The sequence below is a fragment of the Acinonyx jubatus genome, chromosome A3 (genome assembly GCF_027475565.1).
Source record: "Acinonyx jubatus isolate Ajub_Pintada_27869175 chromosome A3, VMU_Ajub_asm_v1.0, whole genome shotgun sequence".
In the NCBI taxonomy this organism is placed as follows: Eukaryota; Metazoa; Chordata; class Mammalia; order Carnivora; family Felidae; genus Acinonyx; species Acinonyx jubatus.
Window position 1 is genome coordinate 99,209,615 of NC_069388.1, and position 15,179 is coordinate 99,224,793.

Below are 15,179 nucleotides of genomic sequence, written 5' to 3' on the forward strand. Positions count from 1 at the left end.
AATTTGATGGCACTAGAAGTTGAAATAAAAAGCACTTGAGGGGCGCCTGGGTGGCTCAGTCGGTTGAGCATCCAACATGGGCTCAGGTCACGGTCTCATGGTTCGTGAGTTCAAGCTCTGCATCGGGCTTGCTGCTGTCAGTGCAGAGCCCCCTTCAGATCCTCTGTCTGCACCCCCCATCCCTCTCCCGCTCTCAAAAATAAAAATAAATAGAAATAAAAATTAAAAAAGCATTTCTAAGAAATAATGTAATAATGAAACAAGAAATAACATGACAGATGAAATAGTGGAGATGATGACAAAAGAACACAAAAATGCCTGCAAGGATTCTTATCTGAGAAAATGGGAAAAACAAAAGACAAAACAGTAAAGAACAGAAAAAGGACAGGTAGAAAGGGTACATGCCTGATTTAAAAAAATGAAATTGAAACAGAACAAACTGAGGGTTGATGGGGGTGGGAGGGAGGGGAGGGTAGGTGATGGGTATTGAAGAGGGCATCTTTTGGGATGAGCACTGGGTGTTCTGTGGAAACCAATTTGACAATAAATTTCATATGTTAAAAAAAAAATACAAAAATACAAAAATGAAACTGAATCTGAATTTGGACACTGGGATTAGGGAAAAGGGCACATCTAGGGGCAGCTGTACAGCAGATGGAAATGAGTGTCCACATGTAAACCAGAAGTCAGAATTATGACAAAAGATTTTGATCAGCACAAAGCTATAAATGTGCTGAAGTCTCTTTGGGAAGAAAACTGAAACAAAAGGACTGAAGACATACTCTTAAGAGTCACCCCCACTAGGAAGAATATGGAAGAATGGGATAGAGAGAGAAAGACATCTCAGAAAGGAAGTAAGTAACTGCCAGTTTATCAAAAACTATTTATCAAGTGCCTGTGTAACCCAAGCGTGCTAAACATTATGATTAGCTTTCAGTTCAAATAGGCTTCTAATATCATGGTCTTCATTGAGTGAGACAATTCTGGTCAGAACTCAAATTCTAAGAATTGCCTAACCAACTCACCTGGGGTCACTGGAACAATTAAAAGTGCCTGTACGTATTCCAAATCTTGACACCTTTTTCACCATTTTCTCCCAGTGGATTTTACCGACCAAGGGACTTCTGTCATTTGCTATGACCTATTCTCCCAGAAACAAAAACAGAAACTTTAATTACCTAAAATGAAGTCAAACCAACCACTTATATCTATAATGTATCTTCACCCTTTGCAAAAAGATTCTGTTCTGTTCTATCATCATTGCAATTCTTGCAGAAGGAATAACTGTCCAACTGAAAAGGCTTAAAACATTGAATACAGTGCATTAAACTTCCACACTTTATGGCAGTTACATTGAGGGGAATCAAAATCATATTAAAAAGCTAGCCACATCCACCACCCTGATTCTTTAGAAATAAGTTACAGAGGAAGAAAATGGCCTTTGGAGTCATTTCTCCACTATGAAAATTTTAAACAGTACAAATAAAGCTTACTAGAAATGATCACATGTGAGTTCAAGGAGTTCAAATTTCACTTTTTAAAAGTATAATTATGGAGCCAAGAGTCAAACATTTGTTTTCTATTAAACTATGCTTTGACTAAATCAATACTACTACTTCTACAGCTTTTTCTTAACAATCACGAAAATGTTCTAATATATAAAAAGAATTACCGCAATGAATTCTACACTCTTGAACGTCTACTTCAAATCTGCATATAGCTTTCAAACACAATTAAGATTGGGAGAAGTACAAGATTAAAAAAAAAAGAAAGAAAGAAAAAGGAAAAAACTGTAAATTAACCTTCAAAATGTGTAATGACATCTTTCTTGGCTTTTCTAATCGTTAACACCTTTTCCTTTTCTTCCCTAATCTTCCTGCTTTGAATGAAGGCAGGACTTCAACACAGATACCAATAAAAAACGAATTATCTATTAAAAACAAAACCACAAAAACAACTAAACGGGAACTTAAAGGGAAGCCAAAAATGTCTAAAGTCTTCATGAACCATCTGTTTGATTTATTTTAAGCCCAGGGTATATAGGCCAAGTTTATTTTCACAAATGCTATGCAGCTGATGTTATCTAATTGAAAATTACAACACAATACTCTGGGGTCCTTCCTGGGAGGAAGGGCCAGTTTCATGGTCACAAAGCCTTCAGGAAGTGAAATCCCAGGTTATGTGTGTGAAATAAGTGCCAATAGTCTACTCCCTAGGAGATGCAAGAGCGGTCCAGCTACCTCATGGTAGCCTTTCTGCTGGGAAGCCTAACAAATTTCAAGGGCAGCAGAAAGAGAGTACATGGTGGTGACAAGTGACTTGAAATTCACTTTATGTGCAGACAGAACACTGTCCACTAACCCCTGCCATATACCACTGCTACTATCATCCCCACATCTACGAGACGTACATACACACCTAACATTTTGTAACAATTCTGATGCTTAATAAATACACAAACACATACACAATTTAGGGCACTAAACAAATGGTTTTGATAGTGCTTTTCAGTGAAAATAGGTGGTCTTATTGAGGGAGAGAGACACCAGTTATTATTTAAATGTTCAGATGGTGGAGGTAACCAGGGAAAGGGCAATCTGAGGACATGAAAGCTTTTTCCGAGGTTTATATGTTACCCACTAAGTCTCTACTTTCACGTTTTTTTCATGGTCCAAAATGGCTGGATATATTTTACATGAATAACAAGGAAGATAAAGCAAGGCAGATATTTCTTTTCTTTTTTTTTCCCTACTACTCAAGAGTCAATATGGTAGGTGCGTGTGGGTGGCTCAGTCGGTTGGGCATCCAACTCTTGATCTCAGCTCAGGTCATGATCTCACAGATTCGTGAGTTCGAGCCCCACAATGGGCTCTGTACTGACAGCGCAGAAACTGCTTGGGATTCTCTCTCTCCCCCTTTCTGCCCCCTCCCACGCTTGTGCATGCACGCCCTCTTTCAAAATAAATAAATAAGCATTAAAAAAAAAAGGGGTCAATAATGGTAGTTCATCTTTTCATCAAGTAATCAAAGAAATCTTGAGCTTATTTTCCAGATTACTGAGAAGGATTGAGAAGTCTCTGTGCAATCATATCACCATACTCCCTACTTTTTAAAAGAACTCTTTCCTAAAGAGCTTCCTTTTCATTCCCATTTCCCAATCAAGGCTGTAAATAACCCCAAAATTTCAGGTCTGTGTTTATAATGACATTGCATCAAGGGGTTAAGAGGTTGCTTTAGTCAATGTAAGGTATGGCCCTGAGTCTGGGGGCATCCTTCAGTGAAGATCTTATCCACCACACACATATCTTTTAGATTTACAAGAGCTCCAATTCTAGAAGAGGAAGTAAGAATGAGAGGCAGTTGTTAGCAGGCACTCCTGGTTATAGCACAGACAACACAAGTCTGTGATCAGAGGTGGGAACATCTAAGCAGGTATGTGACAATGTTTACCCCCAGGGCCTTATTTATTCAGCAAGCTGTTCTAATACCTGCTTTTGAAGAGTTTAATGATCCCTAACAGAGAAAGCCACACAAAAATGAAAACTCCCCCAGGCATTCATTGCATGAAAGCATTTTGTTTGACTCTGCAGTTATATTTATGTAGTTAGAAATTGCTCTGTCCAATGCTCTATATAGTTATATTACTCAACTAAAGGTCTAGCATAAATTAAACTTTGTAGAGGCTGAATGAAACCACCACTAAACATTTTAATATCTTCACACAATAACTCATCTGGCTGAGTCACATGGCACAATCAAACATTCTAAGCCTATTACTACTGGGTCACACCAGTAGGAGTTCCCAACTTACAGCTCATATCCAAAAGTATGCACGATGATTCTGAGTGGCACTCACACTGCTGGTCTTATTAAAAGCAGAGACATACTCCTCGGCAGTTCAGGAAGGATGTTGTGTTCTCTGTGGGGAATATTTTCAGAGACTAGAAAAAAACTAGATGAAAGTACAGCCTGAGTTCCAAGTCTGGGACAGACTTGGCAGGATAGGCTGGAAGTGAAAGAATCTTTCCCTCCCCCTTCCCAGGGTATCTGCCTAACTGGCATCCCCACACTGTCTCACCATTGTATCTCCTGCAGCTAGTATAGTGCCTAACTCATTTGGGTACTCATTAAATATTCATGCTGAACTAAACTGTTTCCGCTTTTTACAGCTTAGTAACTTCATTCTTCAACTTTTGCCTATACAGATTCTCTAAAGCCACCAAGTTTTTGACATCTACTGTAAGTCCCTTCCCCAGCAACCTGTCATTTGGAATATTTTCTGGACAAATGCTAGCGTAAATAGTACTTTGCTATCCAATTACATATCAATGTTCTTGACCCCAGTGAGACATAAGGACTTCTAATTCAATGAATTTAGAAATATACTTTTTCCAGAAAAAAACTACCGTAATTTTCCCAGGTTCCACTTCACTGTCTAAAGAGTTCTTTATCTCTCAAGATGCTAGCATCAATATAGATGATCTAACTCAGCTGGGAAAGTTAATCATATACTGAGATTTTTACTGATCTACACATTTTAGTAAACCAAACTGTAAGCTGTTTTATGACACAGGCTATAGGTTATTCGTCTTTGTGCCCTCAGTGCTAATCACAAGGTTCAGCTGGCACACATTAGATTTCAATAAATATTTGTTAGATGGTTGGATGAATGGATGAAACCAGTGGGTTTGCTGGTACATGTTTAACAACCAGCCCTCCAGAAGAAAAAGGAAGCTCTGATTTCTATTACTTGCTGATTTCCTTGGTATAAATACTCCCATATGGCCAATTTCAAGTTACCAATGTGCTATCTCTAAACATGGAATTGGGAAGAGATCTTAACAGTCACTCTTCATGAAGCAGTATGAGCTGGCTCCAGCATACCATGCATGGAACTATGCTGGACAGCGTGTGATGCTAAGTGCACATATTTTCTGATGTCCACCTTGTGTAGTCCAGTTTAAAATTACAAAAAAAAAACCCACCTGGGGCTCAGTTTACTGTCTATTTCCTTCCACATGTATTATAGGTATTACACTGGTATAAGGAAAAAAAAAGCCATATATTTTTGCCTAATGTTTACAGGTGGGTTTTATTAGTAATCAGAGTACCTGCCATAGATGCCATACAGCATCTAGACTAAATTAAATAACACAACTCCCCAGAACAGGAGAGCTGTGCTGTGATATTTTCTGCATCTCTCAATATTTCATTTTATTTATTTATTTTTTTTAACGTTTATTCATTTTTGAGACGGAGACAGAGCATGAATGGGGGAAGGTCAGAGAGAGAGGGAGACACAGAATCTGAAACAGGCTCCAGGCTCTGAGCTGTCAGCACAGAGCCCGACGCGGGGCTCAAACTCACGGACCGCGAGATCATGACCTGAGCCGAAGTCGCACGCCCAACCGACTGAGCCACCCAGGCGCCCCTCAATATTTCATTTTAATAAGGAGTTTCTACTTTCAAAATCATAGACCAACTTTTTTTTTTTTAATGTTTATTTATTTTTGAGAGACAGAAAGAGCATGAGCTGGGGAGGGTCAGAGAGAGGGAGACACAGAATCTAAAGCAGGGTCCAGGCTCTAAGCTGTCAGCACAGATCCTGACACAGGGCTTGAACCCACAAACTGTGAGATCATGACCTGAGACAAAGTCAGCCACTAAATTGACCAAGCCACCCAGGCTCCTCAATCACGGACCAACTTAAGTAAATACATGCAACTTGTATAAAACCATTAAAAATGGAGACAAGTTGGGAATGCAAGCTGGTGCAGCCACTCTGGAAAACAGTATGGAGCTTCCTCAAAAAACTAAAAATAGAACTACCCTATGACCCAGCAATTACACTACTAGGTATTTATTCAAGGGATACAGGTGTGCTGTTTTGAAGGGACACATGCACCCCACTGTTTATAGCAGCACTATCAACAACAGCCAAAGTATGGAAAGAGCCCAAATGTCCATCGATGGATGAATGGATAAAGAAGATGTGGTGTAAATATACAATGGAGTATCACTCGGCAATCAAAAAGAATGAAATCTTGCCATTTGCAACTACTGGAGGGAGGGATGGAACTGGAGGGTGTTATGCTAAGCGTAATTAGTCAGAGAAAGACAAATATCATATGACTTCACTCATATGAGGACTTTAAGAGACAAAACAGATGAACATAAGGGAAGGGAAACAAAAATAATATAAAAACAGGGAGGGGGACAAAACATAAGAGACTCTTAAATATGGAGAACAAACAGAGTTACTGGAGGGTTGTGGGAGGGGGGATGGGATACATGGGGAGGGGCACTAAGGAATCTACTCCTGAAATCATTGTTGCACTATATGCTAACTAATTTGGATGTAAATTTAAAAAGAAATTAAAAAAAAAGAAATAATGGATGAATTCAAAAGCATAAAAAAATTGGGACAAGTGATTGACAAAAACAAAACTCAATAGCATTTAATTATTTCTTTGGTATCTTCACTAGCTTTCTTTATGAGTAAACAGAAATAAAAGTTTTTTACCAGACAGAAATAAAAGTTTTTCACCAGAACAAAATAAATGGCACAGTGGTTTGCCATGTATTTTACCTTTAGAATAGAGTCAAGAAAGGAATAAAGGGGTTAGAATCTCCCCGAACAAAGCTTTGTCTAGAAACAAAGATAAACAAGTTTTGTAACAGCTATTAACTCTTTTTAGCCAAACAGGAAATAGAGTAACGTGATACTCTGGTAAATATTGACCCAAAGTTTTACTTTAAATCAGGTGATGCTTTTCACTGCTACCTCAATTCTAGTGACGTTAAATTCCTTATGATGGGGATAAAGCCAGTAGGGAACAAATAACACAGTCCTTCCTTGAACAAAGGTCAAAAAGAGAAATAGAAACGTTAAGATAAGGATAAACCCATAAACCCCACAACGCATGCTAACTTTTCCATTTCAGGCTAGCCACTGTCCCATCTGCCTAAGAGTTTTCTGGGGTGGGAGCAGGGGAAGTTAACTATCTTCAATTTGTGATACTCAGATGACTGGGTGGTGGTAAAATCAAAGAATCACAATACTAGAAGATAAATAACTAATGAAAGATATGAGCAGAGGTTAGGAACAAAGCAGGGAAACTTAGATTGTTAGAACTGCTAGAAAAAAGAAGACTTAGTTGTTCCATGGGTTATATAGTGTCTTACATGTCCCATATGTGTTGCTGCCTGGAAAACTGAAATTAGTTCTGTTCACTTCATATTACAGAGACTACAGGATAGATGTGGAAAAGCTTCACATGAAAAGGAGCATCCTACTATTCTGGTTTAATGTAAGGATAATTCATGAGCACTAACACATTTTAGAACAATTAAGAAGAGAAAGATATAAAGACCACTAACATGTATCATGCAGCAAATAAAAGCATGAGCTGCACAGAAGACAGATTCAAAAGGAATACAAATTAAGTAATTTACAGAAATTTATTCTCGTGTAGTGTCATTCCACGTGTCATGTCACCAAAAAAGATAACCAACCTAGATTACCAATCCACTACAGAAAAATAATGAACTGACCAAGTGACGAAACAGATAAGTAATATACCCATTTATTAAAGTCACATTTTCGGGGTGCCTGGGTAGCTTAGTTGGTTAAGCAACCAACTCTTGATTTCAGCTCAGGTCATGATCTCACAATCTGTGAGATCAAACCCTATGTTAGGCTCTGCACTGAGAGCGTGCAGTCCACTTAGGGCTCTCCCTCTCTCTCTGCCCCTCCCCCACTCGTGTGCACTCTCTCTCTCTCAAAATAAACTTTAAAAAGTCATACTTTCCCTAAATAAATCCAGACATCCTTTCAATGACATACGAAGCCTAATGTCCTAATTATCAGTTTTATGATGCCTAACTACATTTTTTTCTCAATAAATACAAAAGGAAACCATAATTCATCGCAGTAAGGAAGGATATTAGAAAAATGGGAGGAAAAGAAATAACTCTGATGTGTTTAAGTATTTCTTATACAGGATACCTACAATAAAGGCAATATGAAGAGGACTGAACTGGCTGGGATCTATGCACTCTCACAAATTAAAAAAAAAAAAAGACAGAGCCAACTAAAATTGGTCAGCTTCTTTGAAAATAAATAGGAAAGAATAATTCAAATTATTAAAAACAGAATCTTTAAGTTATCCTTCACAAGAGATTAGATAAATATGATTTGAGCTGAATGACAAGCAACCAAGAGAATACTTGTTTCTAACAGACATTTTCAATTTAAAAAACAAAACAAAACAACAGCAACAAAACTAAAAGCCCTCTTTTAAGAGTTTAAACCAATATCTGTGCTGATGAGCTTAGCTTGGTGACTTGAGAATGAGGACAGGGTTTCAATCTCAATCTTCTCAGTTGTCCTGCCAGAGATTGTTCTTCTAAGCCCAGCCAGTTTGACAGATGTAAGCCACTGGCTCCAAGGGATATAAGCCAGACATTGGTGATCAGTGCAAATCCTGAAGGTCACGGGAAAAATTAAATGTGTGTCCTACTACCATTAACACACAGAAAACCATATAAACACATTCCACTTTTCTTAGAAGCCATTTTTCAATCACTAATACCTGTGAGGCTTAAAAAATATTTTCAGAGGAAAAGAATTTAGTGATTACAATTTAAATGCTAACATTCACTATCATTCATTATTTGTTCTTCATTTCATTCAAGTGTCACTTTATCAGAGAATTCTTTGCCATTCTGACTCCTTGCCTTGTTTATTTTTCTCCTTAGCATTTTCCACTAACTTGATGTTGTATTAAATATTTACTCACTTATTGCCTACCTCTCCCAACTGGAATGTGAACTGCCTGAGAGAGCAAAGACTTAGCCTGCTGTATGTTCCTGGTATATCTCCAGGGCCTGGCATACAACTAACTGCTAAATAAACTATTTCATATTTTAAGGGAGTTTATATCTTTTTTTCTTTTTTATATTTGTGGGGGTTTTTTTGAGGTGGGGGAAGGGCAGAGACAGAAGGAGAGTGAAAATCTTAAGCAGGCTCCACACCCAGCTAAGAACCTGAGGCATAAAGCCCAATGTGGGGCTCGAACTCAAACACCATGAAATGAGCGAAAATCAAGAGGTGGACACTTAACTGACTGAGCCACCTAGGCGCCCCAATCCATGGTTATATTTAATGGAACATTAAAAAATAGGGCACTGGGTGGCTCAGTCGGTTAAGCATCTGACTCTTGATTCTGACTCAGGTATGATCTCAGGGTCATGAGATGGGGCTCCACACCGTGCTTCACACTGACAGTGCAGAACCTGCTTGGGATTCTCTCTCTCTTTCTCTCTCAAAAATAAACAAACTTAAAAAAGAAAATAGCAGATCGTTTGTAAGCCAGGAATACACGTTAGTGAAACAGAATGTGTTCATTTTTTATAGGCAGAATCCTATATACCAAAAGAATTTCTAGACTTTTGACATGGCTTTTCCAAGTTTGGAAGGTGTTCTGCATCTTTATTATTCATCTCTATGGGATCATTCAGTGTATGGACACTTAGAGAACATAGGGAAATGGGACAGGCTATTCAACTCAATCTCAGTAATAAAACTAAAATTATCAAAACCAACAAGTCTTTTTTTTTTTTAATTTTTTAAATGTTTATTCATATTTGAGAGACAGAGAGAGACAGAGCGTGAGTAGGGGAGGGGCAGAGAGAGAGGGAGACACAGAGTATGAAGAAGGCTCCAGGCTCTGATCTGTCAGCACAGAGCCTGACGCGAGGCTCAAACCCTCAAACTGTGAGATCATGACCTGAGCCAAAGTTGGATACTCAACCGACTGAACCACTCAGGCACCCCCCAACAAGCCTTTCTTGATCAGACTATCAGATATGAATATCTAGGAAAGGAAATGGAATTAACTATTCACTTATAAATTAAAGCTTTAATGATGCTAGTTTATTTTTCAATACGAATTAATTCAGAGAAATAAACTAGAATTTGATGGATAATGTATAGACTATATCCATAATCTCCCAGGGTCTCCCTTTGCTAAATTTAAAAATTACTGAATTAGATAATCTGGCAGGTAAAAGGTCAGACACAACGGGAAGACTGCATGTAAAGGAAAGTCATGAATAGTCAATGTAATCACCTGAAGAATTCCCAAACCGCAACTCTTTAGCCCCATGGACCACAGTACTGTTACATTTTCCTTAGGTGTATATGTTTTATTTGAGGTCATGTACAACAGAAAATCTATCTATAATCATATTGCAAATCTATGACAAGACCAGATCTGCATCTAACTGCATCTGAGCTCATAGCTTTTTCTACCATATTTTGACGTCATTGTTCTCAGAAATATGAAGAAGCAATTTTGATTTTTATACCCTGAATCAAACTTGGCCAACCCCAGTGTAAAATGACAAAAGTAGCTGACAAAAAATCAGGAGTCCTGAGATTTGATCCTGATTCAATAATCATAATTTTAGCCAAAATCATGCTGTTAATTTGGTTGATATTTTATTTTAAATGAACTTACATTTTTAAAAAAATTAAATAACTTTATCCTTGCCCTAAATATCTGTGAAATTAGATGTTCAATGCAATATTGATTTTTCTAATTTGTATAAAAATCCATAAATGATGATGTGTGCCCATTCACTTACCATCAAGTGATACATAAACTGCACTTTGCGAAGCATAAAAGATGAATTTTTAGACCCTTCATAGCTCTACAACTCTAACATGCTAACTCAATTTCACAGTTTTGATATCACAAGAGCTAGGGTTTAAAATTATCATCTCATCAATTCCATAAGCAAAGTAATGAGCACTCCCCACCAGTCCCCACAATATCTTTTCCTCTATTGTCACAAAGTTGGCTATTTCCCTAATAGCAGGATTTTCTTACTTTTACTTCAGGGTTTTTCCTCTAGATACAAAAATCCTTTGGATTACTGCATTACAAACTGGAGTTAATCAAAACTGTAACAGCGCAAATCACTCAACAAAAGGAATAGATGTGTGTTTCTTACTTTCATGAGGATCCAACGACCAAAATGGATTTGTTTCTGCTGATTCTAACCAGTCAACCCTCTTTCCCCAACACTTCCCCTCCCCACTCTTCAATCCTCATTTTCCATGGTCTGCAGACCTCTTTAAGAGGATACTGGAGACTACCTATGAGAATTGAGTTATGTTGAAGAAACACGACATAAATATATAGAACTGTCACCAGCTGGTGAATACTATTTTGGTAAAAATAATTTTACTTCTATCACTTTACTTCTGATACCTGAACCAGCCAGATGCCATCTTTTGTGTCTTCTACAAGCTCATAGAAGTGCATTTCACCACTGAAATTGGTACTAGAAACAGATTCAGATGCTTCTTCTTCCTTGAGTGCAGAATAGAGCTCACCTTCCATCAAGTCACCTGAAGAAAGAAAAAAGTAACAGCAGTAAGATTTCAAAAATCCTACCTTCCCAACTTCAATGATTAATTCCATTACACACTGTTAAAAATCATGTCACAGGACTTCCATTTCCCTCTATAGAAGAGTAGAACCTGAATACACCCATTTAAGATTCAGTCAGTATGTCCTAAGAACCTAGTACGTGTCAGACAAAAGTGAACAGACAAAAATCCATCTTCTCATGGAACTTACATGCTAGTGAGGTCATCACATAATTTATTAGGAAATTACTTAATTTCCTGGTAAGCCCAAAAAGCCATCACAGTATTATTTAGTTTTGTGTGTGACATGCCCAGGCTTCAAACAATTTTTAAACAGTATGATGTACATACTTCAGACTTGTAAGATTTAGAAATGGGTTTACAGAATTTGCCATCACCACCTGCTTAAAATAGCAATAGGGCCTGTAAGACTTGAAGGTTAAATACAAAAGATTACCTGTAAGAAAAAACTCCATACTCAAACTTTCAGTGTAAGTTGAGAGCTTATATGATCAAGTAAAAAGGAAAACACTAATGTCAAATTATTCTAATTTTGTCTTAAATGCGAAAACAAGCACTGTATCATGATAGCAAAATCATTTACAACGAATACTTAAATTATAAAGTTAAACTGCTATACCAAGACTTCTCTGCTATAAAAGGTGTGATCTGAGTCATATTTTTGTAGGCTGTGTGCATTCTTTAAATGATATGTGCATTCTTTGTACACTCAAAGTGACAAGTATTTTTAGGTCCAAAGGAAGCAACACAAATGAAAGTCAAAAGAAAAACGTGTTATTAAATTTTTTAGCATGAGAAGTGATTTGGCTGTGGCAGTGAAGATACTTCTCATTTCTGAACCTAGAAAATTCATTTATTAGGGATCTACTTTACTCCATTTCCCATTCCCCGCCCCCACGGTAGAAGTAAGTTACCATAAAACAGTCAGTAAACGAGAGGCAAGAAAAAAAACCCGATTTTATGTTTTCTCTATAAAAAAGTATCACGTTTACATGCAAATATTACACATTTATATCACTACCCCAGTACTGAAATACAAATTTGATAACCCTTAACCTGGAAATATGTGAGTGCTCAACTCCTCTGGAGTTAGTATTCTTGTCTATCACACTACACGGCTATACAGTACTAAATAAGGGGACAAAATGCCTTGTTAAAGACACAGATCTACTTGAAACAACAAAAAAGATAACCATCAGTTTCAACTGCTTCCTACAGCAACCCAGAATGCCTTTCTCTAGTTACAGTATATTCCCCTTCCAGGACGTTTACCTAAACAAAGATATATTTTCTTCAGGGGTGAAAAAAAATTAACTATAGATCTTACTTAATCCTTCCCCAAACCAACAGTTACGGCCAACGCATTTTTCTTTAAAATGTTAAACAAATGTTCACTTAGTACTACTTCAATTCTATGTCTCAGAGCATTTACAGTGATGCAGCAGCGTCTGTGACTTCTACAAGGGAAAAGTTTACATCCAAGACATAAGGATTTTTTTTAAAAACGCTGACAGTAATACAAACAAGGTAGGAATTCACAAAAAATAAACTCACTTCATTTTCACCAAACTTAAAGTATGAAAAGCCAATACTGTACAGTTCACCCTTTCTCGATATTTATCCTCATGATTTAAAAATTAAATCTTAGCCCTAAATGCCTCTTTGATAGTAAGTATTCCAATGATATTTTTCCCTCCTGTTATTATGCTATTATTGTTATTTATTATTATCGTGACAAACACTGCTATCTACAGACAACGTTTTGGGGTTTTCCTTCTCTTATATCCTTAGGAATTTCGACTGACAAATAATGCTTTCCAGTTTGTCTGCAACCGGCTGACATTCCCTAATTTTAAGAAAATGGTTTCTTACTAAACATTGCTAAGAAGCTGCACTTAAATCTGTTATTTAAAAAAAAAAAAAACAGCTTAAAAAGACACAGCAACACCCCCACAAATAATTCCAGCCCCCTTCTCAAAACTGGGGTTTCCTTTTTTTTTTCCCGCAGAAAGCCTGGACAGCTATCGAAGTTGTCTGCGTAACCCACCAAGGTAATGCCCCATTCTGAGGGAACCACTAGGCACGAGGAAGTACAAGTCGCCCCCCACACCGGGTGGAGGGGGACCCCACAGGAGCCCGATACTCGCCTGACTTTTCCACCAGCTCCCGGACATCCTTCTTCTCGGGCAGCCCCGAGTACCCCAGCCCCCGGCACTCCAGAATGGTCTTCAGCTTCTTGAAGCTCAGCGCCACCGGATCCACCAGCTGGGTGGCAAAGATGCCAGTTTCATACCACACAATGGCCTCAAAAAACCTGGCCAGGACGAACAGGACCAGAAAATAGAGGAGTAGGAAAAACAGCTTCAGCCACATCTTCCCCTGCGTCTTCTCTCTTCTCAGAGAGCTCAGGAGACGAAAAAGAGGGGCGCGGAGCGGGGGAGTGTGTGCTCACGCCCTCCGGGGCGCGGGCACTATCCCAGCGTGGTCCGGCCTCGCCGCCCTCACTGTCGCGCCATCGCCGGCCCGGGGGCAGGGGGTTCGGCTATTTGTGCGGGGTTGAGGAAGAGACGGGGAGGGGCAGAGGCGCAGAGCCTCGCGCGGGGCCTTCCCGTCGAGAGGCGAGAGACATAAAGGAGGGGGGGGGAACACTAAAAAACCCCCATCAGTCAAACACCGAAAGGAGCGGGGCGCGGGTGGGCCCTCGGGGAACAAAACGAGGGACGTCTCCCCCGGCGGGGGGCTCTGACCGAGGCGGCGGGGTCGGTCTTCCAGCACCGTAATCTCAAGGGGGAAGGAGGAGGCCCCCCAAATCATTCAGATCCACAAAGGAAGGCTGGGCGGGAGGCCGGGGCCGGAGGGGCGGCGGGCCGGGGAGGCGGTTGGGGCCGGCGGGCGGCGGCCCGGCTCCCGCGGCGGCTGGTCAGGAGGGCGCGGCGCTCGGCTCCGCCAGGCCCCGGGCCCAGCTCGGGGAGGAGCGGCCCGCCGCCAGGCCCCAGGCCCCGCCGGCCGCCCAGGCTCCGCGAGAGGCGCGGCGGGCACGGCGGCGGCGGCTCCAGATTCGCTCGGGCCGGCGGGCGGCGCCTTTCAGGCGGGCGGGCACCGCGGCCCGGCCCGGGAGGGGGCGTCGCGGTCTCTGCAGAGATAAATGGGGCGCGCGGGCCGACGGTCCTGGAGGAGAAAGGCAAAAATAGGCCCCGACGGCTCCCTGAGCAGCTCTGGGGCGGCTTCCTGGCCACGCAGCGCCCGCCCCGCTCAGATGGGCGGCGCGGGTCTCGGCCGCCGTCCCTGACGCCCCCGCCACCTCGCGAGGCCGCGGCACTCTCCTCGGGAGCAGAGGATCAGCTGGGGCAGCGGCCCGAGCCGAGACATAACAACTGACGTCGGCGGCGGGGCGGGGCCTCGGGCGGCGGGGCGGGGCCACGATGAAGCGCTGGCCAGGCCAGCGTTGGGGCAAAGTGGGTGTGGGGGGGGAGGGGGCGGTCACACCCGGGGGCTGGAAAGCATTTCGGGGCCGCAGCTTTACCCCCCATAACTTACCTCTCTGGTGTCTTCTCCGCTCTCTTTCATTTTGCCCTGCAGATGTTTAGTAAATGATTTTGGCTAAGGGTTGGACTTTGGACTGTCACTTTGTGTATTTTTTGTACAAACAGGACAGTTAATGATCCTCTTAAAATCAGTAAAACCAGATGACTACGTTTATGCAAGGTCCTGGTGAATT

The 15,179-nt window shown here is 40.6% G+C and overlaps 1 protein-coding gene across 4 annotated transcripts in view; it reads right to left on the minus strand.

The window, feature by feature from the left end:
- LOC106978136 (E3 ubiquitin-protein ligase RNF103) overlaps window positions 1-14,827 on the minus strand; it is a 108,365-nt gene extending 93,538 nt beyond the window's left edge. The window contains exons 1-4 of one of the 4 annotated variants that reach the window (XR_008289450.1): window positions 13,609-14,827; window positions 11,280-11,419; window positions 3,812-3,919; window positions 1,026-1,141 (exon numbers count right to left, since the gene is read on the minus strand). Coding sequence is in view for 3 of the 4 variants with exons in the window: in XM_015075777.3 (XP_014931263.1) it covers window positions 1,026-1,141; window positions 11,280-11,419; window positions 13,609-13,834 (482 nt within the window). In the remaining variant the exon portion in view is untranslated. Of the gene's footprint in view, window positions 1-1,025; window positions 1,142-3,811; window positions 3,920-11,279; window positions 11,420-13,608 lie in introns of those variants that run through there. The other 3 variants (XM_015075777.3, XM_015075780.3, XM_015075779.3) reach the window with 3 other exon arrangements.
- Between the last annotated feature and the right edge of the window lie 352 nt (window positions 14,828-15,179).